The sequence below is a fragment of the Megalobrama amblycephala genome, linkage group LG13 (assembly GCF_018812025.1).
Source record: "Megalobrama amblycephala isolate DHTTF-2021 linkage group LG13, ASM1881202v1, whole genome shotgun sequence".
NCBI classification, from domain to species: Eukaryota; Metazoa; Chordata; class Actinopteri; order Cypriniformes; family Xenocyprididae; genus Megalobrama; species Megalobrama amblycephala.
The window spans coordinates 13,946,138-13,973,906 of NC_063056.1; the positions used below are offsets into that span (position 1 = coordinate 13,946,138).

Genomic DNA, 27,769 nt, shown 5'->3' on the forward strand with positions numbered 1-27,769 from the left:
GAAAAGTTATTGGCATCATTTTTCTCTTGTTTAAAAGTAAAAACAAACATTAAAAAATGATTACTATGTGATTTAATAATTCATGCATGAAAGGGTTAATGTCAATTCAAAAGATCATTTCAGAATTATGACATTGTTGTAGGATTTTAATTTTTATAGACTTCTGATCTAATGCTTTAAAAATGTAATGGGCCAACAGTGTACCGTATTCGTCGAATGTGCCTATTATTATTTTTGTCTCGAGTAGAAGCCAGCAGTAGAAGACCTCTTTCGATTTCCTCTCCTGTCAAGCATGTGGTGAAATCTGATAGGGTGTCGGTGCCGCTGCCGGTGGAGCGGCGCAATAAACATAAACATAAACCACTGGAGGGCTGAAGGTGGTAAACTCGGTCAGAATAAAAACGATCGACCTTTGATTACCTAAAACCTCTCGGACACAATCTGGAATGCGAAATATTTAGCCAGGTGTGTTTTTCTGCCCAGAAGTCACATGATGAGACTGAGCCATCACGTGTCAATGTTCAAGTTTCAGGAAAGTTTTCATTTCTTAGGGGAGAAACACCGCCTATTCCCCGCCCCTTCTGCATCATTATTGGCTCTTACTTAGTGTTGTTCTTTGTGATAGGTCCAAACTCACGCCACTCAAGCGGCTGACGTTCTAACTACGCCTACTTTTTTAACCTGGTTTAGGGTAATTGATATCGTTTCTAAAGCGAAGGACTTGTAATTTCATCCCCATGAACTCATAGACATTGTGTCCGAGCCACAGTAAAATGTAAAGGTGAGTTGATAAATTTGCTATTACCAAAATAAACGATCGTTTGGTAGAGAAATATCCTGTTAAAATGCCAAGTGTCAAAGCAGACGCACGCAGACAGCGTTCAAGGTGTTTGCCGAAGTCACGTAAATTTGACTTTCTGTTAAATATATATGAGTTTATGTTTGCACTTTATGTTTATGAAGTAATGTTTATTTGAGTCTGAGAGATGTGTTCGTCTTTCTGGGACTTTAAATGTGTGTTATGCATGTGTGTAACTTACATTATGTGTCTGTTTTCATGACAGTTCATGCTACAAAAGTCCAATAAACATGATGTTTTTGACAGTTGTTTTTATATTGGCCGTTTAAATGACTTTTTCACTAGCTTATTCGATGTTTACAGTGAACCACACTAAGAGTGACAACAGAAAGCTAAATAAAAAATATTTAAATACCATATAAAGACCAAGTATTAGATTTGGGTGAGTTACAGACAATTACAAAAGTTATATGGTAGTTATTTTTCAAACATTAGATCTAAAACTGCAGTCAGACTTTACATTTAAACCATGTTTTGGGGTAGAAGATGGATAATATTTATGTTAACATTTATATAAATGTGTTGGAGAAATATATTTTACACTGTGTAATTGGTTTCACCATTTTCCAGATCAGTTAAATAGCCCTCTATTGTGACAAATGAATGAATAAAAATACAAATATTCAATGTAATCTTTCAGTCAATATTGGGTAATAAATTTCATGCATAACAAGTTGCTGTTTAAAATGGTTTACATGTACTAACACACATTCAACACTTCAACTTATCTTTTCCTTTTTTTTTCCCCAGAATGGACACCGAAACACCTCCAGACACGAACAGCGCCAACTAACCCCTAACCCCTTTGGTCAGTTTAGTTTTGAGAATGAATGTGAGACAGAAAACGAGAAGCATGGAAGGGGAGGAATTAACCAAAAATACCATGCGGCTTAAGACAATAGTTCTGTTTCTTAGATAGTTATTTATAGGAAGGAAGAGATGTTTTAGTAGATATACACGCCGTCACTAACACACTACCGCTATTTTCATGCACACTGAGACCATTTTAAGGTAGTGAAAACAGTGTGATTGAAAAAGGAAGACGTTTGGGTCGTATAGCAAAGTACAACAGCAAGGCTGGGTGTAGATTCAGAGCAGATCAGAGAACAAGGAGCCCTGAAACATGGATTGTGGCGAAAGTGCTCTATGTGGAAGTGGAGAACTGGAACTGGATCCAGATATCGTGAGTGAGGAGGCGGGGAAACTCTACTCTGAGCTACAGGTAACCAATCAAGAGTGTCCAACTTAAAGGATTAGTTTACTTTCAAATAAAATTTTCCTGATAATTTACTCACCTCCATGTCATCCAAGATGTCCATGTCTTTCTTTCATCAGTCGAAAAGAAATTAAGGTTTTTGATGAAAACATTCCAGTATTATTCTCCTTATAGTGGACTTCAATGGCCTACAGACGGTTGAAGGTCAAAATTACAGTTTCACTGCAGCTTCAAAGGGCTTTAAACGATACCAGACGAGAAATAAGGGTCTTATCTAGCGAAACGATTGGTCATTTTTGAAAAAAATACAACTGTATATGCATTATAAACACAAATTATCGCCTTGCACGTGCTTCCGCTTTCCGTATTCTTCAAAAAGCTGTATGTCCAACGCCTTCCCAATTCAACTTATGGAACGAATGCGGCACCAGTTCTGTTTTTTCCGTAAGTAGAATAGGGAAGGCGTAGGATATACAGTGTAAGCTTTATGAAGAATACGGAAAGCGGAAGCACGTGCAAGGCGATCATTTGTGTTTATAAAGCATATACAGTTGTATTTTTTTCAAAAATGACCGATCGTTTCTCTAGATAAGACCCTTATTACTCGTCTGGCATCGTTTAAAGTCCTTTGAAGCTGCAGTGAAACTGTAATTTTGACCTTCAACCATCTGGAGGCCATTGAAGTCAACTATAAGGAGAATAATCCTGGAATGTTTTCATCAAAAACCTTAATTTCTTTTCGACTGACGAAAGAAAGACATGAACATCTTGGATGACATGGGGGTGAGTAAATTATCAGGAAAATTTTATTTAAAAGTGAACTAATCCTTTAATACACTCACCAATCAAAATAACTTTAACGTCAGCATTAAAACGGAAGTTGCCATTGTCTTTTCTTCCATATTGTGAGGTATATCCAAGTGAAACGGCTTTTCGAATAAGAAAAAATGTAGGGCGGGACTTGATTTTGTACATCAGCAATTGATTGGATCATTGTGGTTTGCTATTGGTCGATCTCAGGTGAGTGACAGGTTGTCCCATTGTGTTTTAACTTTAGTTAGTGTGTAATGTTGCTGTTAGAGCATAAACAACATCTGCAAAGTTACGACGCTGAAAGTTCAATGCATAGGGAGATATTTTCTTTCACAGAAATCACTTTTTAAGGACTAAAACAAATGGCTGGTAGGGACTACAACAAGCTTCTTCCTGGGTTAGTGACATCTCAAACCCCAAAATTTAAATAAACTCTGCCTCGAGAACACGCAACAAAGGGGGTGAGGCCATGTTGGGCTGCTTTAGAGAAGAGGAAGAGTTGTTGTAGTAGAGTGTTGTTACCATGCCATCATTTTATGGCTGACTGCTTCACAAACGAGAGTCAATTCAATGCTGGATTTGCACAAAAGATCAACATGATGGCACATGCTAGTCGATGAGTTTAATCAATTCATTCAGAAACGTCCAGTTTCATTCTAAAAGTTGTAACTTCTTCCTGAGTCTCTCCATCAGTGTCCGACTCCGGTTTGAACAATGTAAGGCTGAACACCATTACTGACAATCTTCATTTTGGCTGCGTGAGATTCTCCAGCTTTGTTGTTGTTGAGCAACCAAAGCGTGAGCTATTAAAGCTCCGCCCTCTTCAAGAAAGCGGGCTGGTAGCAACAGCTCATTTGCATTTAAAGGGACACACACAAAAACACTGTGTTTTTGCTCACACCCAAATGGGGGCAAATTTGACAACTATAATAAATGATCTGTGGGGGATTTTGAGCTGAAACTTCAGACACATTCTGGGGACACCAGAGACTTATATTACATCTTGTAAAAGGGGCATTATAGGTCCCCTTTAAAGATTATGAGGACACATGAAATTGTAAAAAATAATAATGTGTACGGAATGGATTAATCTTTTGTAATATATATATATATATACTGAAATCTTCCATACAAATAATCATGGTGACTTTAAAGCTTTAGAAGCATTTTAATCATTTGCCCCTCACTCAAAAACAGAAGTTCAGAGCAGATGTTTTGCTGACTTTTCATAAGGGAAGTCAACCATAACATTTTTTTCTTTACAAGCAAAAGTCATAAGTACTGCTCTTCCTGTGAGTGCAACTGGCCACTAAGATAAGAGCTTTAAATGTGATGGGGAGGAAAAACACACCAAAAACATCACAAGGGAACAAGTACAGTTCAAACTGTTTTTTTTTTTTTGTTGTTTTTTTTTGCAGTCAGTGGTGGAGACTCATGGAGCTGGAGTGGTGGAGTCTCTGCTGCCCATCCTCGTCTGGGTTCTGGAGGGGCTGGCGAGCTGCAGGGCTCAGCTGAGAGAGAGAGAGGAGGAGGCAGAGAAAGAGAAAGAAGAGAGGGAAGAACTGCTGCAGAGGTATCAGAGTGAGAAAACACTGAGGAGAGAGAGCCAGGAGGTGAGAGACAACCTGTGGGATGAATTGAAGGTCTTTTGTGAATTGCTTTTTTTTTATTTATTTATTTTTTTTTTTTTATTGTATGATTTCGAAAATAATTTACAATTTATTTTCAATGAATTTTATTCCTAAAAATTTTCAAACTTCACATGTGAACTCTAGCAGTACTATAGTTTTGGGTTTAATATTGACACCCATAGGTGGATTAGTGCTAGGGCAGCTTCAGTCCTTCTCCATAAACACTATGAAACTGTGCGATACGGGGCAGCTGTTTGTGCCACTCAATCAAAAAAGCAGCATGACTCGCTAAATAGATCAGTTATGTAAAAAATGTTTCAAAAATGTATTAAAGCCCCCCATAGTCAATGATTTTATCCGTTAAAACTCATCTATGAACACCAAAATGGCACATTTAAACTTTTTTTCCTGTGTAAATGATTTCTTCATGACTTAAAAATAGCTTGAATGTAACTCTACACCCTTTATTTAGTATATGCGGAACCATGAATATGCAAATTAGTCCCCATCTCCACTCAATCACACCAGATCCCTGCCTGATCCACTCGCTCAACTTTACTGTAGTAAACGCTGCACGATGGCTGAAATACTGGGTTATTTTAGCCATATATGTTTGAACCAGAAACTGATTCAGAAGAAGAGGAAGAGTGAATTATACAGGGTCATCTACAATCTATGTATCAGAATGGTAATGCGTTTTATGTGTCAATGATATGGTTAACCTTTTGCTTGACTATATTATCAAACATCTGCTAATAATGTGTTGCTAATGTTACACAAACCATGTTCCTGTTCACCATCTCAGTTCGCCTTCTAAAAATCAGTATCCTTAGTAACGCTTTGAACAACTTAGAACGGCAGTGGAGAAAGGCATATAGTTCATCATAACATTGTATTATAAGTCATATACATAATTCACCTGCTATATTGCGATTTTTACTATCAACAGAAAAATATACAGAGAATATACCAATGGTGTTGACTTATGAATTTGCACATGGTTTGTTTTAAAGCGTGTTAAAAACACCAAATAGACACAAACAACATTAAAAATGTGATTTTGACAACAGGGGGTCTTTAATATTTATTCACATCTTATATTGAATTTGTTTTAATTGTGTTAAATATTACATTGAAAAAATATTATTATTATTACTATTATTATTATTATTAGTAGTAGTAGTAGTAGTAGTAGTAGTAGTAGTAGTAGTAGTAATTTCTCCTCTCTCTCCCTGCACATTTTGGTCACTCTGTGGTCTCTTTCTTTAAAGGTGCCATCGAACGTTTTTTTACAAGATGTAATATAAGGTGTCCCCTGAATGTGTCTGTGAAGTTTCAGCTCAAAATACCCCATAGATTTTTTTTAATTAATTTTTTTAACTGCCTATTTTGGGGAATCATTAAATATGAACCGATTTATGCTGTGCGGCCCCTTTAAATGCTAATGCTCCCTGCCCACGGAGCTTGCGCTTGCCTTAAACAGCATAAACAAAGTTTACACAGCTAATATAACCCTCAAATGGATCTTTACAAAGTGTTCGTCATGCATGCAGCGGATTATGTGAGTATTGTATACTGTTATATTGCTTACATTTGATTCTGAATGAATTTGAGGCTGTGTTCCGTGGCTAACGGCTAATGCTACACTGTTGGAGAGATTTATAAAGAATGAAGTTGTGTTTATGAATTATACAGACTGCAAGTGTTTAAAAAATGAAAATAGTGACGGCTCTTGTCTCCGTGAATACAGTAAGAAACGATGGTAACTTTAACCACATTTAACAGTACATTAGCAACATGCTAACAAAACATTTAGATAGACAATTTACAAATATCACTAAAAATATCATGATATCATGGATCATGTCAGTTATTATTGCTCCATCTGCCATTTTTTGCTATTGTTCTTGCTTACTTACCTAGTCTGATGATTCGGCTGTGCTGCTCCAGACGTTACTGGCTGCCCTTGTCTAATGCCTTTCATAATATTGGGATTCAGAATGCTGGCATATGCAAATATTGGGGGCGTACATATTAATGATCCCGACTGTTATGTAACAGTCGGTGTTATGTTGAGATTCGCCTGTTCTTCAGAGGTCTTTTAAACAAATGAGATTTATATAAGAAGGAGGAAACAATGGAGTTTGAGACTCACTGTATGTCATTTCCATGTACTGAACTCTTGTTATTTAACTATGCCAAGATAAATTCAATTTTTCATTCGAGGGCACCTTTAAAAAAATAAAATTGAATTGCCACTGCTGACACCTGTTGGTCAGATATACGTATGCTAAAGCTACTTTGCCATTTTAAAGAAAAATTATATTTGCACTCAACCATGAATTATCTATCTTAACTGACATCATCTCATGTGAGTATACATGGTTTTACATATAAGTATTTTTTTTTTAAGTATTACTTTTTTTAATGAGGGAAAATTGCACTTTTAAATTTAAATTCCTTTAAAACATTAAACCTTTCTGTATACCGTCAGCGCTATTTGGAGTTGGATGACCAGTTTGAGCAAGAGAGGAGAACAATGCGTGCGAGAGATAAGGAGAGAGAAAAGAGAGAACGAGAACTGGAGAAGAAAGCCAGAGAACAAGCTGACCAATGTGAGTCTCTCCTAATTAAACCTTGCACTCTTCTGCTCTGCCTCTCTGTCTGTCCCAGCCTGTTAAAGGGATAGTTCACCCAAAAATTTAATTTATCCCATGATTTACTCACCCTCAAGCCATCCTAGGTGTATATGACTATCTTCTTTCAGACGAACACAATCGGGGATATATTTATAAAAAAATATCCTTGGTCCTTGAAGGTTTATAATGATTGTGAATGGTAATTCAAATACTGAAGACAAAAAGCGCTTTTTGGACATATGTCAAATGCATATGGCTGTCGCACCGGAAGCTCGTTATTTTAGTTTATAAAGTTTTAAATAAGGATACTTGTCTTACACAAACACATCAATTCACTTCAGAAGGCCTTTATTAACCTGGATTCATTTTGATTTATGGATGGATGCATTATTTTTGTCTTCAAAATTTGGATTACCATTCACAATCATTATAAACCTTGGAGGACTAAGGATATTTTTAAATCTCTGATTGTGTTCGTCTGAAAGAAGATAGTCAAATACACCAAGGATGGCTTGAGGGTGAGAAAATCATGGGGTCATTTTCATTTTTGGGTGAACTATCTCTTTAATACACATTAGCATGATTTATAGAAATGTATATTTTAAATATATGACCGTAGTTTTTTTCTTTGTAGTGATGGCTTTGGAGGAGCAGAAAACAAATCTGACCAGAGAACTAAACTCAATCAAACACACACATAACAAGGTCCGTCAATACTTAAGTCTGTGTGTCTGTTTTAGTTTTAGCTTGATGGTTCTTTCTTAAAATCACTTTTTAATCCTCTCTATTAAAATCCAGTTAGTACTGACACATCGAGATCTGCTGGAAAGGAAAAAGGAGTGGGAGAGTGAAGGCTCCAATTTCAGGTAACACACTTACACTTTTTTGAGAGTGGAACCCCACAATTTGATACATGTTCCTTGTAATAAAAAAAAAAAAAAGAAAAAGACTATAACTTTCTCTGCTTTTGAGTAGTTGGAAATGTCCATCGTGTTGTCATGTCAGCTGAGATTATCTTTGTTTGCAGGAATCATGTGCACAGCAAACATTCAGAAGCTGTTTCTACCCAAGGTCAAAGTGAAACTGAAATCATCACTGAAGAGGTGATTTTAGTTGAAATTCAGTGTGATAGACACTCACTCTTCCAGAATATTTATTTTATATTGCTAGCAGGGCTTGACATTAACTGTTTTTGCTCACCAGCCACTGTGGTTACTCAGCATTTTCACTGGCCACAATTATGACATGGATACCATAGGGAAAAAACTACCATATAGATATTTTTAATATTATCTCATTGGCAGCAGGTATATTAGACCGCTGTCACTTTAAGACCTGACACATGGATCCATTATACTGTTACACATGCGTTTTCTTTCTCAACTGTTTACGTTCACTTAAAACATAACTGTGTTTAGAGCGGCATTTTGACATTATTTTGTGTGTATTTGACTGTTCATATGCAATAAGCAGTGAAAAGTAACTCAATTTAGTACACTGAAATTTGGCGGGCTTGCGGGTGTTAAAGGGTTAGTTCACCCAAAAATGAAAATTATGTCATTTATTACTCGCCCTCATGCCGTTCCACACCCATAAGACCTTCGTTCATCTTCGGAACACAAATTAAGATATTTTTGATGAAATCCGATGGCTCAGTGAGGCCTGCATCACCAGCAATAACACTCCCTTTTTCAATGCCCAGAATGCTACTAAAAACATATTTAAAACAGTCGACATGACTACAGTGGTCAAGCTTAATATTATAAAGCGACGAAAATACTTTTTGTGCACCAAAAATAACAAAATAGTGACTTTATTCAACAATATCTAGAGATGGGCAATTTCAAAACACTGCTTCATGAAGCTTCAAAGCTTTACGAATCTTTTGTTGTGAATCAGTGGTTCAGAGCGCCAAAATCACGTGATTTCAGTAAACGAGGCTTCGTTACGTCATAAGTGTTTTGAAACTTCAATAGTTCACGTGACTTTGGCAGTTTGATACACGCTCTGAACCACTGATTCGAAACAAATGATTCGTTCAGCTTCGATGAAGCAGTGTTTTGAAATCACCCATCACTACATATTGTTGAATAAAGTCATTATTTTGTTATTTTTGGCGCACAAAAAGTATTCTCGTCACTTTATAATATTAAGCTTGAACCACTGTAGTCACATGAACTGATTTAAATATGTTTTTAGTAGCTTTCTGGGCATTGAAAAAGGGAGTGTTATTGCTGGCGATGCAGGCCTCACTGAGCCATCGGATTTCATCAAAAATATCTTAATTTGTGTTCCGAAGATGAACGAAGGTCTTACGGGTGTGGAACGATATGAGGGTGAGTAATATATGACAGAATTTTCATTTTTGGGTGAACTAACCCTTTAACGTCAAGCCCTGATTGCTAGTATAAAACAATCTTGATTTTCACAAAAAATCTTTTTTATCCCTCTCTTTCAGCAGCATGGGTCAAAACCTGGTGGTGGCCCTGATTCCACTGTGTCAGAAATTACTGTTAACAATGACAGCAACACAGCCGATGCTGAGGTCAACCATAACAATGATGATCAATCCTTCATCAGTGACATCATAAGCTCCACCCCTGAGCTGGCCCATTTGAAGGGCTTTATTGAAACAAGGTACAGTAATTTACAAGGAGACACTGTATTGTACTGTATCTGTACAAGACGTGCTGGTATATGGTAATACGATATATCACGATAATGATCGTGCACTGTATTGTTATTGTGGGCACTTCAAAATACAGTGAATAGTTGTTTATTACAAATTATTCAGATTTTTAGAATGCATTTTAAGAATACTTTTCCATCAGCCGGTTAAAACTTGCATCACTGCGTGTGTGCTGCGTCAAAGAGGCATGCGCACTCTGATAAAAGCAACCTTAATACGCATGAGCAGCATGGCGGAAAGAGTAAAGGAGACTAAAAGAGACACTTTCACTTTCTTACAGCAGAGGGCGCTTATGGAAGAGCAGAAATGCACCTGTTACCCTGGTAACCCCTTAAACAAAGCAGCTGCACTACTTTCTGTTTCTGAACAGTATTTAAATTATTCAAACAGCCGTTCAGATTAAGTTACACCATACAAGTTATTAAACCTGTTATAGTACGACAACACTTTTTTTTTTTTTGCAATTTATTTTAGTATCGTGATAATACAGTATACCGGGATAAAAGCTTCAGCAATTATCCTAACATGAAAATTTGATACCGTCACATGCCTAATCTGTACCAGTTTGATGTATTTTTTTTTTGAATATATATAATATAATATAATATAATATATATATATATATATATATATATATATATATATATATATATATATATATATATATATATATATATATACATATATATATAAATAATGTGCTGTATACACACAAAATAAATGCTTTTAATTAACCAAAATTAACAGAAGACTCTTTTCAACATTGATAATAATAAAAAAAATAATAAAAAATGTTTTTTGAATCAGCATATCAGAATGATTTCTGAAGGATCATGTGACACTGAAGACTGAAGTAATGATGATGAAAAGGAATACATTTTAAAATATATATGTATATTTTTTTTAAATATATTTTTATATTTCTAATTGTAATAATATTTCACAATATTACTGTTTTTTGCAATATTTGTTGGTCAAATGATTGCAGCCTTGGTGAGAATAAGAGACTTCTTTCAAGAACTTTAAAAATCTTACTGAAAATCATACTTTACCAGTGTGGAATTAAATGCCACTTTTTTCTTTTCTTTTTTTTTTGGGTGAAATCCATAAATGTTTTTCATACTGTAAAGGTCATTTAAGGCTTGTGCGTCTCAGTCAACTTTCTGTTTTTCTTTCTTTTTTGTCATGCACTTGTCTTTTTGTCTTACTGAATTCAGGAAGTGAGTGGGTGTTTGTTTCTCTGTTAATGTGTGTAACATCCTGTGGATGTTCTATTATTTGATTTATTTTTAAGTCAAGTCAGCTGATTTTTTTTGTCATTTGTCTCCTCCTGCATGGCAGAGAAAAAATAAATAAATACAGTCTTATGAGTTTGGTTAACATTGATAATATTTGATTGCATTTCTTATATACTCATAATTAATCTATTTCCCATAAACAACTTTTTGTCATCTTTTCTGTTCATATGTCTCTCTTTGCTCGTTCCAGCTCCCCTGTTTGTTCGAAGACAGAGACCTCTGGACTAAACTCTAGTTTGTTTGATGAGATGAAACAAACCCAGGAGGATGAGAGAGCGGTAGATGAAGACCAGAAGGTGAAAGATGGAGAAAAATCACAGGAGGAGGAAGAGATGGACACCGGCTCTGATTGCTTGGAGTGGGATTTAAGGAATACCGACTCTGTGTTTTCAGAGTTATCTGAACTCAGCAGGGAATATGTGGAAAACGTCGACCAAGGGGCCAGCGTCAGAGGTACATGTTTGATCGTGTGTTTAATCTGCGTGTATGTGTGTGTTAGAAGAAATTTACATTTGAAAGAAGGAACAGGCGAAAGCATAAAATTCCTATCAACTGCAATCGAAAAAGTTTTTAATGCAAATTGTTATTGTCTGTACAGTAATTAAGCAGTTATGCATGTGTGGTTAAATGTTTGTGTTTCTGTTTTGTTTACAGATAGCACAGACCAGTTTGAACAGATTCTTTCTCAGTATGAGGAACTGAAGCACACTCAGTAAGATTTTTTTTTTAATACATATCAATCTTTTTATTGTCAAAGTTAGTTTTTGAACGAGGATCTGAATCTCTGATCATGATCCATATGTGTTAAACATAACCATCTATCTATCTATCTATCTATACACGTATATCCATCCATCCATCCATCCATCCATGCCTTTGCTTCTGTCTCAGTGAAATGGTGGATGCTGCTCGTAAGGCCCTTATATCTCGTGTTGAGGAGCTGACCAGTGAAAGATCTTCCCTGAATATGGAACTTGCTTCTTGCCATGAAACCATCACTCGACTGGAAGGGAAAACCAAGGAGATGGAGGAGGAATCCAAGCGGTAAAGCGAATTACTGATTCTTATGTAAAACCTTATGAAATTTATCAGGACTTAATTTAGAATTATCAGTTTACTGAATACTTAACCAAGCAGTTCTTTAATATATAACAAGTGGGAATGATACAGTTTAAAGGTCCCGTTCTTCGTGATCCCATGTTTCAAACTTTAGTTAGTGTGTAATATTGTTGTTAGAGTATAAATAAAATCTGTAAAATTTTAAAGCTCAAAGTTCAATGCCAAGCGAGATATTTTATTTAACAGAAGTCGCCTACATCGAACGGCCAGTTTGGACTTACATCCCTCTACTTCCTTCTTTAATGACGTCACTAAAACAGTTTTTTGACTAACCTCCGCCCACAGGAATATACAAGAGTTGCGTTTGTAGAGTGTGTTTGTCGCCATGTCGTCGAAACGCTGTTATTTTCATCCCGCAGTCCAATCACCGGGTCTGATTCCGGCTCAAATTGATAGGGTAAAATTAAAGACATGTTTACAATAACACTGAGCGCGTGCATCTCCACGTTATGGTAAGAGGCGTGACCTTTCCGGGCAAGGTTTGCTAAGCTGCTGTCGAATCACAACACAGGAACCGCTGGAACAATCAGAACTCGTTACGTATTTCTGAAGGAGGGACTTCATAGAACAAGGAAGTCATCAGCCCGTTTTTATGACAGTGGAAACAGCGGTATACAGATAAGTAAATTATGTGAAAAATACTGTGTTTTTTTACACGCAAAACATGAACACATGCTATATTGCACACTATAAACACAATCAAAGCTTCAAAAAACCACGAAAAACGGGACCTTTAAAGTCAAAGTCATATACATAAAATGACACTGCTCAGTATTTTCAGGAACAAAACCTGATAAATATTTAATGTAGGATTGTGATTCAGGAAAAAATATGCACTGTTTAAAAGTTTAGGGTGGGTAAGATTTTGTTTTTGAAAGAAGATTCTTATGTTAAATAATAGGGGTGTAACGGTACACAAAAGTTACGGTTCAGTACGTACATCTGTTTTGGGCTCACGGTTTGGTACGATTTCGGTACAATAGGAAAAATGGTCACACTTTAGTGTAGGGTCTAATTCTTACTACTAACTATGACTTTTGCCTCAATAAATCCCTATTTACTGATAATTAATAGTTTGTAAGATAGTTGTTAAAGTTAGGTATGGGGTAGGATTATGGGATGTAGAATATTGTCATGCAGAATAAGGCATTAATATGTGCATTATAAGTACTAATAAACAGCCAATATCCTAGTAATATGCATGCTGAGAAGCAACTAGTTAAAAGTGAGAATTGGACCCTAAATTAAATTGTTACTGGACAAAAGAACAAATCCATAATGCTAGGTTTCTTTTATTTTACTTTGAATAGACAGTAGTGCAAATTAGTTTGTTCCACCTAGCGGCATTTACATTTAGTCCCCTAGTTGGTACAGTACAGCCTCCTTTTAATGTATTAAGCACTAAGCAGTAACAGAATTCACTCTTGCATAGGTCTTTTTTTTTTTTTTTTTTTTTTTTTTTTTTTGCAGGGCTGATAAAAATCAAAAGGTATTTGGTCACAATCACCTTCAAAACCAAAAAGCATCTTGTGTTATAAAAGTACAAAATAAATAGAATAATGAAAAATAAAACTTGTTTATTAGGAGTGTTACAATTTGCTCCACTTAAACTATATTTAAACATTCAAAGCTTAAGCCCAACCCTCCTATACTTAAATTTCCTCTCCATTTTGCCTTTCAAAGTATACTCTTTTGTCCATGAGCGCTGAAAGACGCATCTAGTGAACTTTGTTTTCAAATGCTCAAGTCATTTGCATATGCGCAGTTCTTCTTCTGCTCTTTTTCCTGTTAGCAAACAGAGTTATATTACTGCCCGCGATTGGAAAATGGATTGCCCATGGTTGACGTTTGCACCGTACACTTACACCCCCATTAACTTACACCCCTACTAAACAAGCCTGCATTTAATTGATCAAAAATATAGTAAGAATCAGTAAATTTGTAAAATACAGGTGCTGGTCATATAATTAGAATATCGTGAAAAAGTTAATTTTTTTATTGTAAATTATTTAAAAAAATGAAACTTTCATATATTCTAGATTCCCTACATGTAAAGTAAAACATTTCAAAAGTTTTTTTTTTTTTTTTTTTTTTTTTTAATTTGTTGATTAGAGCGTACAGCTCATGAAAGTCCAAAATCCAGTATCTCAAAATATTAGAATATTTACATTTGTGTTTCATTAAATGACCATCCCTACTGTATAAATTCCGGGTATCTCTTGTTCTTTGAAACCACACTAATGGGGAAGACTGCTGACTTGGCAATGGTCCAGGAAACAATCATTGACACCCTCCACAAAGAGAGTAAGTCACAGATGGTCATTACTGAATGTGGTGGCTGTTTACAGAGTGATGTATCAAAGCATATTAAATGCAAAGTTGACTGGAAGGAAGAAATTGGGTAGGCAAGCAACAGGGATGACTGCAAGCTTGAGAATACTGTCAAGTAAAGCCGATTCAAACACTTGGGAGAGCTTCACAATGAGTCAAATGAAGCCGGAGTCAGCGCATCAAGAGTCACCACACTCAGACATCTTCAGGAAAAGGACTACCAAGCCACTTCTGAAACAGAAACAATGTCAGAAGCATCTTACCTGGGCTAAGGAGAAAAAGAACTGGACAGTGAACAGTGGTTGAAAGTCCTCTTTTCAGATAAAAGTAAATTTTGCATTTCATGTTGAAATCATGGTCCCACAGTCTGAAGGAAGACTGGAGAGGCACAGAATCCAAGCTGCTTGAAGTCTAGTGGGAAGTTTCTGAAGTCAGTAATGATTTGGGGGGCCGTGACGTCTGCTGGTGTTGGTCCATTGTGTTTTATCAAATGCAAAGTCAATGCAGCCATCTTCCAGGAGATTTTGGAGCACTTTATGCTTCCATCTGCTGACAAGCTTTATGGAGATGCTGATTTCCTTTGCCAGCAGGACTTTAGCACCTGCCCACAGTGCAAAAAAATAGTGCCTCAGCAGTGCCACAGGCTGATCACTTCCATGCCACACTTCACTGATGCTGTAATTTGTGCTAGGAGCAAGTCATTTGCTGTAATATGTGCTGCCGACCAAGTATTGAGTGCACAAATGAACATACTTTAAAGAACTTTTCTGTTTTGAAAATCCATTTTTTGATTGATCTTAGGAAATATTCTAATATTTTGAGATACTGGATTTTGGACTTTCATTAGCTGTACGCTCTAATCATCATCAAAATAAAAAAAAAAAAACTTTTGAAATGTTTTACTTTACATGTAGGGAATCTAGAATATATGAAAGTTTCATTTTTAAAAATAATTTACAATAAAAAATGAACTTTTTGATGATATTCTAATTATATGACCAGCACCTGTATATTTGTGCAATCTCAAGTAACTGTAATTTATTCCTGTAATTTCAACAGCGTCACATGATCCGTCAGAACAGATGATTTAAACAACTGATTTAAAATAGATATCTTTTGTAACATTATAAATGTATTAACTGTCCCTTTTGATCAATTTAATGCATCCCTGCTGTACAAAAGTATTCGTTTCTTTAAAAAAACATACTGACCCCAAACTTTTGTAGTGTAGATGAAGGCACTGATGTAGATGATAGGCAACAGTTATTTATTTATTTATTTATTTATTTATTAAATGGCTTTTTATTTCACAACAGGTTACGAAAAGAGCTAGAGACAATCCAGTCAGAGGACCCTGATGTAAGTCTGTATGAAAAATTTCAGGTGCAAGGCATATTTACAGATATGTTTGATATCACTATTGTGAAAACTCTTCCACTTAATCCTAAAACAATGCCAAATTCCTGCCTTATTCTCTCTTGTTCACTCCAGGCCTCTCTACCTACCTCCCTCCGTCGCTTCTCTCGTTCTGAAATGGCCCGGGTCGTCATGGAGAAAAATCAGTACAAAGAGCGACTGTTTGAACTGCAGGAAACAATGCGGCGCTCTCAGACGCTAAGGTGTGTTAATCTACCTCTCCCAGGATGCATTTCTTCATCTCTAACAGAAATGTTCACCTGTCATTCAGAACTGTAAAGTGAGGAACAAGATCTGTTAACCTTCATCACAAGTGGTGCATTAAATAATGCAACAAATCATGTGGCTTGTCCATATATTTGCTATTTTGAATTAATCCATTAAAAACTACCCAGAACTCCTGAGAAATGACATGGCAATGCTCTAAAAATCAGTCGGAGCGCCTTAGCAATCACATATGGCTCTAGCATTGTTGCAGTGACTTCTGCACAGGCAAACACACATGTTTTACACAGAACATGTAAAACTGTAGTTAAACTAATTTGTTTATGTTGTCCTCTAGAGTTGCTAAAGAAGAGCGCCCCCCTGTGGAAGGGAAGGGTGGTGTCTGGAGCAGGTGAGGATACTGTACAGTATATACCTGTAAGCCAGTTTACTCATGGTATTTCCTGCTCTGAGCACATTTTTTCTTTCTTGCAGGTTTAATCGTTTTCTAGGTTTGACAAAGGGTCAGATAGCACCAGCCACAGCTTTAGCATTAACTATCTCTCCCGCGCCAGCTCCTGCACAAACACCAGTGGGGTCTCCACAGCAACTCTCCACGAGACCGCCCCTAAAAGAGTGAGTCCTCTTTCAAATACCTGCTAATTGATTGTCTACCTGCTAATTTTCCTTGTGTATTATAAGTGATACGTGATAGGGTGGATGACAGGTCTCTAAGACTATTCATTCACCAACAAATGACTTAGCTGATATTTTAAGAAGCTTGTTGACCTTGATACAGACATCAGAGTGTCTGCAGGAGTCTTCTCTGTGATATAATTTCCTGTTTTATGCATTTTTTGCTACATGTTGGTTACACCATACAGTATGACTTTGATGGTTGCTTTACATGACTTGACATTTTTCAGATATTAATAATTAGGGAAGCAGTTTTGAAATACATGATTATTTGCTGTGACATCTTTACTTTTTCACCCCAAAAATGAATATTAATTCACAAATTAAAAACATAATCACAGAAGAGATATATTCAAATCATTGTATGTGTGAATTGAATTTGAATGTACTTTTTAATGAATTGAATATATCTGTAGGAATATTAATGTCATTGACTCTAACATGCACTACCATTAATTTTTTTTTTAAGAATTCTCTTATATTCACAGAGGCTGCATTTATTATTGTGAAATATTAGTACAATTTAAAACAACTGTTTTCTATTTTAATATATTTTAAAATGTAATGTATCACTGTGAAGGCAAAGCTTTGTTTTTGTTGCGCAGGACTTCTCCTTCTCCCAGGTTAAGGAAGAGAGAGATGTACAGGGAGATCCGTTCTCACGTGTGGGGTACTCTGGGTAAAAAACAGCTCCATGGATGGAGCATGCCTCTCGCTGTTACAAACATAAAGGTAAACATACATACACATTGTTTCATTCAGTTGGTATCTATAGCAACAGGTGGATTACAGTTGCCCTGTGAGCCGCCCCCACCCCAAAGTGTGACTAGTGAGTTTACTAGTCTACAAATTGAGTATACAGTACAGTCCAAAAGTTTGGAACCACTAAGATTTTTAATGTTTTTAAAAGAAGTTTCGTCTGCTCACCAAGGCTACATTTATTTAATTAAAAATACAGTAAAAACAGTAATATTGTGAAATATTATTACAATTTAAAATAACTGTTTTCTATTTGAATATATTTGACAAAGTAATTTATTCCTCTGATGGCAAAGCTGAATTTTCAGCATCATTACTCCAGTCTTCAGTGTCACATGATCCTTCAGAAATCATTCTAATATGCTGATCTGCTGCTCAATAAACATTTAATGTGTACAATTGTACAAAATATTTGTGTACAATATTTTTTTCAGGATTATTTGATGAATAGAAAGTTCAAAAGAACAGTGTTTATCTGAAATCTAATCTTTTGTAACATTATAAATGTCTTTACTGCCACTTTTGATTGATTTAATGCATCCTTGCTGAATAAAAGTGTTAATTTCTTTAATTTCTTTTCAATTCTTACTGACCCCAAACTTTTGAACGGTAGTGTATAATGCTACAGAAGCTTTGTATTTCAGATAAATGCTGTTCTTTTGAACTTTCTATTCATCAAGGAATCCTGAAAAAAAAAAAGTACACAACTGTTTTCAACATTGAAAATAATCATAAATGTTTATTGAGCAGCAAATCAGCATATTAGAATGATTTCTGAAGGATCATGTGACACTGAAGACTGGAGTAACGATGCTGAAAATTCAGCTTTGCATCACAGGAATAAATTACTTTGTCAAATATATTTAAATAGTACACAGTTATTTTAAATTGTAATAATATTTCACAATATTCCTGTTTTTTACTGTATTTTTAATTAAATAAATGTAGCCTTGGTGAGCAGACGAAACTTCTTTTAAAAACATTAAAAATCTTAGTGGTTCCAAACTTTTGGACTGTACTGTATGTCTACAAATTTCCACACTCTCAATCATACTCCTTAACTAACATCCTCTCAGTGGGTTTATGAATCAGTTGATTGTAAAAGTGTGTGTGTTTATGTGGAGCAGGACTCTGAACCCCCTGCTGAGCCTAAAGACGTGCCCGTCCTCATCCAGCTGAGACTGCTGGACCAGAGAGATGCTACAGCGAAGGTGAGGGTCACTGATCACTCTATTATTCACATAATATTATTGAATTTATTATTATTTTGAATTGCCGTTTATTTTTATATTTTCATTTTCATTTTAGAAATTTCATTTTTTTATTAGTTTTTACATATGTATTTCTATTTAGCTATTAATTCAGTTTTAGTCTTTAGTCAGTTTTTGTTTTACTTGTTTTAGTACTTCAACTTTAACTTATTTCAGTTAGTTGCCAAAGCATCATTTCTAATGTGAATGTGTTTTTTAATAGTTTTTTTTTATCTAAAATTATGGTAGCTTTTACCATACGTAAATTATCGTAGCTTTTATGACGTGCTTTTAACGTCACCATAATCTACGTTTTATAAGTTTTCCACATTTTTCAGTTGTGTGTCTAGTCCTACACTGATTTTAGCCAGTTGAGAGTAAGGATTCACAGGATGTTGATTTATAAATTTACATTTTTTTACAGCTCACATGTGCTGTTGCGGTTCCTCCGGAGATATCAGGAGAGCAGACGGTATGTTCAGCAAACCATCACAATCTTTTACAGCTGATTAACATGTACAGGGTTCATGTCCACGCCTTCATTTCCATGATTGCTCTAGTCATTTGTAATTATGTGAATAAGGTTTTTAAAAATAATTTAATAAACATTACACTAGAATAAAAGTTGGACTGGAAATCCCAGTTTTAAAATTCCCTAAATTTCAGTTTTTTTATGAACTTTGGGAACCTTGTATTACAGAGCAGGTTCTTGGCTTGTACAAAATTGCATTTAACCACCACCTTCATGTAATTACCATGTTGCATCATGTCAGTCATTGTTGTAAACATTTCACACCCCGCCTCCCATCCAAAGTGTTCGGTGTGGGCCGTCACTGGACCTGTTTCCAGCAGTGATGTCACAGTGATTGACCCGGCTCGCTCCAATACCATTCTGGATCAGTTCAGCCTTCCACCCTCATCCCCAGCATTATGCATCTGTGCTGTGCCCCCTACTGGTCAGTCGGAACACTGCAGCTTTGTTTTATTTTACACTGGTGTGAGAGTTCTGGGTTTAGGGGTGCAAGACATTTGAGTATTAGTACTTACTGTAAGTATTGTCTTGAGGTGCTTTATTTGGATATTACTGAAACTGAATACTTAATTTTCAGTAAGATTTTTCTCTTATGCTAACCAAGGAGGCAATTATTTGATCAAAAATACAGTAAAAACGTAATATTGTGAAATATTATTACAATTAAAAATAACTTTTTCCTATTTTAAAATATTACTTATTCCTGTGATGTCAAAGCTGAATTTTCAGCATCATTACTCCAGTCTTCAGTGTCACATGATCCTTCAGAAATCAGTCTTAACATGCTAGTTTTGTACTTAAGAAACATGTATTATTCAGTGTTAAAAAAGGAAACTATAGTAATTTTTTTCAGTATTCTTTGATGAATAGAAAGTTCAAAACTTAAGTTCACAAATAGATATTTTATGTAACAATGATCAATTTAATGCGTATTTTCTGAATGAAAGTATTAATTTCTTTTAAAAGAAAAACTTACAGAGTCCAAACTTTTAAACAGCAGTGTACATATTTTCATGGTCATTGTGACTAAAATTAAAAACATATTTGGTCTTTCTACTGTGTTACCAATCAAATCATTTTACTTGTCTGTGAAACAGCCAGTGAAATCCATTTTACTGTGAAATGTAATTGAACACAGCATTGGTCAATGTTCCTCGTGAAGAGATCTCTTATCAGTCACCAAAGCATTGGTTTAAACATACAGTAACTTTATATAGTGCATTTGTGCATTTTGTTAACCAAAATTGTAACCCAAAAATGAAAAAATGTCATTTATTACTCACCCTCATGCCGTTCCACACCCGTAAGACCTCATTAATCTTCAGAACACAAATTAAGATATTTTTGTTGAAATCCGATGGCTCAGTGAGGCCTCCATAGGGAGCAATGACATTTCCTCTCTCAAGATCCAGGTTGACACTGATTCATTTGTGCTCCGAATCTTCCTGAAGCAGTGTTTTGAAATCAGCCATCACAAAATAAGTCTTTTTTTTTTTTTTTTTTTTTTTTTTTTTTTTTTTGGCGCACCAAAAATATTCTCGGTGCTTTATAATATTAATTGAACCACTGTACTCACATGAACTGATTTAAATATGTTTTTAGTATCTTTATGGATCTTGAGAGAGGAAATGTCATTGCTCCCTATGGAGGCCTCATCTCCTCAACCTCTTGATTTCATCAGTCTACACTTAAGAACAGTTATTTGTGTATTATTTATTTATTTATTTCAAGTATATTTTTAGCAAGATGATTCTTTGACTTTTTTCACACTTTACATAAATTTTCTCTATATTTTTTACACCCCTGTCTGAAGTTAATTGCTTAATATTTTCTTTATGACATTTAGGCGTGTTATTAAACCTTTCATGGCATGTCACTTAAAATTCTATATTCATATCAGTTGCTCTTGCTGTTGGATATTCTCAGTATTACTGAGTGTTGGTGAGTTGTACTGAACAATGATGTCTTAACTCTTGTGTTAGGAGACACTGCAGGAACTGTGTGGATTGGAACACAGGATGGAGGGTGAGGGCATCTCTTTCTGATTTATTTGATCTTATTTCAGTATATAGGTTTTTTTTTTTTTTAAATTCGTACTACATTAAGTATAAGTTTCATACATAGCTCATTTTATAGAAATAATACCTCAAATTGTCCATTTGATATAATACCTCAAACCATCCAGCACATCTAACATTTTCTTAAAGCTACACAATGCAACTTGAATCAATATGAAGAGTTCAGATGCAAAAGCCTCTAAGTGTCGTCTGAAATTTTCTTCTAAAATGAGCATTTTTATCAAGCTCATATGTTTAGGTTCAGTAATTTCACTTTAATGGCAATTAATAGGTCCTTTTCATTGCCATTAAAGTGAAATAACTGAACATAAACATACAAGCTTGATAAAAATGCTCATTTTAGAAGAAAATTTCAGATGGCACTTAGAGGCTTTTGCATCTGAACTCTTCATATACTTTCACAGCATCACATTTGCTGTGCATTGACTATGTTCACAAAACAATGTATATGTTGGTAACTATGCCAATCTCTAAACCACTTACTACTACTTTGGTCTGTTTGCCTATAAATAGCCTAGGCAAGTTATAATAGCTTCCACCATTCTGTGATATGAACACAGTCATTATGTCTAATGTCAGCGTTGCCAGTCTTTTGATCAGGCGTTCACCTGTTAACCATGATCACAGCGGCGTGCGTCAAGCCATCACACTCATCTGGGCAGAATAGCAGAGCTGAAGCACAACTCACGGAATGATCAAAACAATGTTCTTCCGCAAATAATTTGTAGTTTTATGCTTCAACCGCTAGAGGCCCAAAAGTATGGAAGCTTGTTTCCACCATGGAATAAGCCAATAAAAAAGGTATAATTGGTATAAACTTTTAATCTCAAAATTCAGATTTCTTTCTCGTAAGTACGAGTTTCTATTTCACAATTCTGTGGAAAAAAAAAAAGTCTGAAATGCATGATGTAAACTTGCAGATAAAAAGTCCAATTCTGAGGAAAAATACTTTTTTAGTCTTTTTTTACTGAATTTATAACTCTCAATATAAACTCGCACTTCTGAGGAAAAAACAGTCAGCTCACAACTCAATTGCGAGTAATAAAGTCAGGATTATGAGCTGACTTTTTTTTCTCACTGTTTTTTGTATCTTGCAATTCCAAGTTTATATCCTGCAAATCTGACTTTTTTTCTCAGAATTGCGAGATATAAACGCGAAATTAAGGGGGAAAAATCAGACTTGTATGAAAGCTTGTTTTCAGCATGGAATTTAAAAAATTAAAGGTGCCACCAAACGTTTTTTCACAAGATGTAATATAAGTCTAAGGTGTCCCCTGAATGTGTCTGAAGTTTCGATGGTAACTTTAACCACATTTAACAGTACATTAGCAACATGCTAACGAAACATTTAGAAAGACAATTTACAAATATCACTAAAAATATCATGATATCATGGATCATGTCAGTTATTATTGCTCCATCTGCCATTTTTCGCTGTTGCCCTTGCTTACCTGCATAAAGTCTGATGATTCAGCTGTGCACAGCTACAGACGTTAATACTGCCTTGTCTAATGTCTTGATTCTTGATCATGGGCTGGCATATGCAAATATTGGGGGCGTACACCCCAACTGTTACGTAACGAAGAATTTGCCTGTTCTTCCGAGGTCTTTTAAACAAATGAGATTTATATAAGAAGGAGGAAACAATGGAGTTTGAGATGTACATTTCCATGTACTGAACTCTTGTTATTTAACTATGCCAAGGTAAATTCAATTTTTAATTCTAGGGCACCTTTAAAGATAATTGCGACTTTTTATCTCATAATTCTGACTCTTTTTTTTTTTTTTTCTCTCACAATTGCGAGCTTACAAGTGATACAAAGTTGCAGTTGTGAGTTATAAACTCGCAATTCTAATTTTATTTCTCATAATTACTAGTTTATATTTCACAATTTTGACCCCTTTTCTCAGAATTGTTAGATATAAACTTGCAATTGCATGTTATAAAATCTGATGATATAAACTTACAATTCTGAGAAAAAGTCAAAATTGTGAGATAAAAAATCGCAATTCATTTTTCATTTTGTATTCCGTGGAGGAAACAAGCTTCCATAAGAAGTTACATATAGTAGTTTAAAAAAAAAAAAAAAAAAAAAAAAAAAAAAAAAAAAGTAAAAATCTAGTTGTCATCAGCTGTTGTTTTAGGCAATGTAGCATTAAGATAAGTTTCATCATCTCATGTTGTTCCTCTTGCAGAGTGCTGATTCATTCATCCTCCAGCTCCAGACGCCGCTGTCTGCAGTCTGTCAGTCTTTCTGAGGGGGTGCACTCTCTGACGTCAGTTTCTTTTTGCAATCACTGTCATTTATTTTTATCTTTGATGTAAATGAAATGCCAGAGGGTCCTGATTGAATTTCTTCTATATATATATATATATATATATATATAAAGGTATTCTCAGGGCGAGGTGATCGCTGGGTTGGCCAATGGGACGCTTGCATTCTTCACCCACAATTCAGGTGTGTTTGAGGTTTCTCTGTTTGGGTGTGTTATTTAGATATGAATTGTACTTATGGCTTGTAATGATCATATTTGTAGGCATCTGGAATCTCCAGTCTCAAGAGGTGCTTTCCCTCGGCACACCACCTTTGCAGCCCATTCGCTGTTGCCTAGCAAAGGAGGGCTGTCTTTGGGTGGGATACTGGAATAAAGTTTACATGATCAGTGTGAAAAATCGGAAAGTAGAGGTTGGTTTCGGATGGAAATGGAGTCGTTCATTGTTCATCATTGTTCATTCTGACTCTTTCACTTATACTTGCTCTTTCTGTCCATTTAGAAATCGTTCACAGTGTCTGAGCGAAGTGAGCAGCAGGTGCGTTTTCTGTGCGCAGCAGGAAGTGGAGTCTGGGCTTCCTGCCGATTGGATCCCATTCTTAGGCTTTTTGATTGGACAACTGGCCGCCCACTACAAGAAGTAGATTTATCATCTATAGTGAATAAAGCTTTAGGTATTTGAATTGTATTCATTCATTGATATGGATATTTTATGAAATCTTACATGCATGAGTGTCAGTTCTTAGATATACTGTACGCTACTGTTAAGAAGTTTGAAATCAATAAGATTTTTTTTGTGTGTAAGAAACTAATACTTTTATTAAGCAAGGAAGCATTACATTGAACAAAGGTTTATTTTGTTTACCCCTCTCCATTTGACAGGTTCTGCGTTCCTGTCTCTCTCTCCTCTTCAGATCACAGCCTTGTCTGTGGTCAGTGGGCGGCTGTGGGTGGGCACAGGAAGTGGCGCAATCTTCTCAGCTCGCCTGTCACTCAGTAAGTGTTTTTCCCACTAAAATAAACTCTTCTTGAGTGGTTTTGAATTATGAAACTTCAACATTCCTTGAATTTCCATTGTTTTTTCTTTTGGTAGGTTCAGAGTCCTGCTCTATACCATATTGCTCTCTTGCTTCAGCTCAGCTCTGTTACCATGGTCACCGACAAGCAGTTAAATTCATTATTTCTGCTCCAGGTTCGAACCTTGTTTACTTTCAGTAAGAGTTGATGGAAGACGAGTATTGGGAGTAATTGTTACAATAGAGTGCAACAGTCGGGTTCCGGAAGTAAAAACTCCATTCATTTTCTCCATAGGGAAATTGATTTTGAACGATATCTTATAAACATTAAAGACAGACTTACTGTGAGGGATGAATTTGTGAATCCATGGTATTTGCTCCTGTTGAAGCTGTCAGCCAGCTTAATTTCAGCTTATTTATAAAATAATCATGGAATTCCTGGTGAAAAACTACATTACCCATGATGCTATACAGAAAATTACATCAATCAGAGAGTCGAAAAAAGCAACAAGCGCCAAAAGATCTTGTTAGCTCCGCCCACTCCCATGAAGCAATGTGAATGTAATCGAGTTGGTCTCTCTACGCTCTCAAAATACTTAAATGTTTGTATATATACATATGCATATTTTGTATTAAACTTAGAAAAATATATTGTTTTTATAAATAATCAACATTTGTAAACAAGTAGTTTTCCTCATGGGACTGAAGTTCTTTCCTTCACTAAAGCCGTTAAGTACACAGTCTTGTACCTTTGTCTTTTCAAATATGCAAATATGCTTTTCAATGCAGGCTGCCGTACCTCCTCCAGTTCAGCAGATGGCGCTGCTACTACCTCTCAGCTCATTCTCAGTGGAGGGGAAGGATATATCAACTTCCGAATTGGTGAGACTTTTCTCTTGGCAAGATTATTATATCACAACCTTAAGAATTTTTTTTTATTCAAATTATAAATTCATAAATTATTATTTTTTTTTATTTAAGAATTTTATTCTTCCATTGAGCATGTTTTATGAAGGATATAATTAAATATTTTTTCCTCTTTAGGAGATGATGGAAGTGATGGGGCCAGTGAGAGTGTTCTACAGAGATCAGAGCGAAGTCACATGATTATTTGGCAGAGCCCCACCCTCTCCGTCCCAAGCCCCGCCCTCTGAAAGCACTTCAGCTGTTGACTCAAACTGCCTTTGAGCGCTATCAGGACATGATCGAGCGCACTACATACTACAGTGCATTACTGTTCTTCTGTCCCCTTCTATAGACGCTCCCAAAGGGAATTAAAGGGCCTGAAGTCAAAGTACAGCAGAAACATAAAGAAATGTCATTTTGGACGTACAACACTCATTCTGCACTTTTATTTTACTTGTTTTGGGGTGAACTGACCGCTCAACTGGCTTCTCTCCAGTGTGCCTTATTTTGTGTTTTCTGTATTTGGCCAGTGTTTTATTTTATTTTTTGGTTAATGAATCAATCATCCTAAATACTGGAACAAAAACAGGTTGTGACTGTTATGCTCGTTCAGGAATTACTACTATATTTTTATTTCTTTTATTTCAAGTCATGGGGAGTGATGTATTTGAACCAATATGCTGCTGGTCAGGACATGCAGTACTTTGAAAAATACATTTGGAAAAATGCATTAGATCAACTGGAAAACTTGCATGAAAAAAAACATCACAACGACAAGAAACTGACCAGGATTGACACTACGTACATTTTGACTGTCCTTGATTTTTTTTTTTTAACAATGCAGGTTTGGTGTTGAGGGTGAGGTTTTATTTTTAATTTTATTATTATTTGGTTGTTGGTTTCTAAGTTATTTGTTGTGAAATGAATGGAGGAGTCTGTATGGCAATTCTTGCAGTATTTTTGAATGAGCAAACATGTGGCTCTGCCTATTTAATGAGTGAGAGAGAAAGAGATTACATGTTTTGTTAACTGGAAGAAGTGTTTCATATAGTAATATGGAACTTTGTAAATACATTTTCACTATTGTTATAAATTGAGTTGAGTTTTGGTCTGAAAAGTGTTTCTGTATTGGCAAAATAAAGCACCAAAGCTGCATGTATGATTTTAAATTATAAAAAAAATGTATCAGTGTTTCAAATTTAATCATCCACGTTTTGCACGCCAAAAGATGCATTCAAAAAGTTTTATTGCAAAAAGAAATACAGAAATAGAAAAACAGTAGAAACAGTTTTCACTCTTTGTTCTAAATTGTGCACAAGCATTTTTAATACATTTTGTGAGTTGTACATATTGCACTACAGTACAGGATCTACAAAATAACTGCAATTTCATACTTGTTTTGTGGTAGTAGTAGTTGCAAACACCACGTTGTAACACATCTGTCACCCTTCATACTTGTAAAAGTCATTTCCTCCTTTTCCAGCTGAGATTTTAGGCTCAAGTGTGGTGTCCCAGCAGCCCTGTGTATGTGCTCTCCGTCATGCCCCGAGGTCAGGAGGTGCTGTGGCTGCGGTGCGGTCTCCGTACGCGCCGACTGAGGGTGCGAGCGAGCCGGTCCACAGCATTGCGTTTGGGTGTCATCTCCTTCTCTGGTATTAAACCATCAATATTCCCACTGTACCACATGATCCAAGCCCCCATAGACATCAACACCAGCACAGCTCCAGAGTACACCAACAGATCACTAAAGTCACGACCGCCGATTTCAAGAGGGACGAAGACGCCGATCAAGAGGGTGGACACACCGAGAAGATCCATGAGGACTGCGAACACCAGCACAAACTTACAGTGGGTCAGTCCGACACGGTCAGCACCAGACATCATCACGTGTCTCTGACATGACGAGTATAGCAGAAATGGGAAGAAAAAAGATGGAAAACGTGTTACTACTCCTAAAAAGAAAAATCACTGTTCTGGTAGGAACAAATCTGATTTTGCCAAGGTTATAACCAATATATTCTTAGGTAGGCCTACTCTTTACCT

The 27,769-nt window shown here is 35.8% G+C and overlaps 2 protein-coding genes across 3 annotated transcripts; one reads left to right on the forward strand and one right to left on the reverse strand.

Moving 5' to 3' along the window:
- The first annotated feature begins 626 nt into the window (after positions 1 to 626).
- On the forward strand, positions 627 to 27,007 carry si:dkey-17m8.1 (C-Jun-amino-terminal kinase-interacting protein 4). Of its 2 annotated transcripts, none has more exons than XM_048152688.1 (28): positions 627 to 781; positions 1,610 to 2,081; positions 4,307 to 4,501; positions 7,014 to 7,134; positions 7,793 to 7,863; positions 7,957 to 8,024; positions 8,186 to 8,261; positions 9,617 to 9,795; positions 11,336 to 11,598; positions 11,800 to 11,857; positions 12,037 to 12,189; positions 15,912 to 15,954; positions 16,087 to 16,214; positions 16,574 to 16,627; positions 16,711 to 16,851; positions 17,517 to 17,643; positions 18,798 to 18,881; positions 19,345 to 19,392; positions 19,735 to 19,876; positions 21,435 to 21,477; positions 23,727 to 23,807; positions 23,922 to 23,989; positions 24,069 to 24,217; positions 24,307 to 24,478; positions 24,687 to 24,800; positions 24,898 to 24,996; positions 25,610 to 25,702; positions 25,865 to 27,007. In XM_048152688.1, the coding sequence occupies exons 2-28, from the start codon at positions 1,983 to 1,985 to the stop codon at positions 25,972 to 25,974; spliced, it is 2,979 nt and encodes a 992-aa protein (XP_048008645.1). In that variant the 5' UTR covers positions 627 to 781; positions 1,610 to 1,982; the 3' UTR covers positions 25,975 to 27,007. The 2 variants fall into 2 exon arrangements, with proteins under 2 accessions (XP_048008645.1, XP_048008646.1); XM_048152689.1 differs by having other exon boundaries at positions 9,620 to 9,795.
- Positions 26,956 to 27,619, reverse strand: tmem238a (transmembrane protein 238a). The gene has a single exon (XM_048152690.1). It carries the CDS (start codon positions 27,608 to 27,610, stop codon positions 27,278 to 27,280), a length of 333 nt encoding a protein of 110 aa, XP_048008647.1. The 5' UTR covers positions 27,611 to 27,619; the 3' UTR covers positions 26,956 to 27,277.
- Between the last annotated feature and the right edge of the window lie 150 nt (positions 27,620 to 27,769).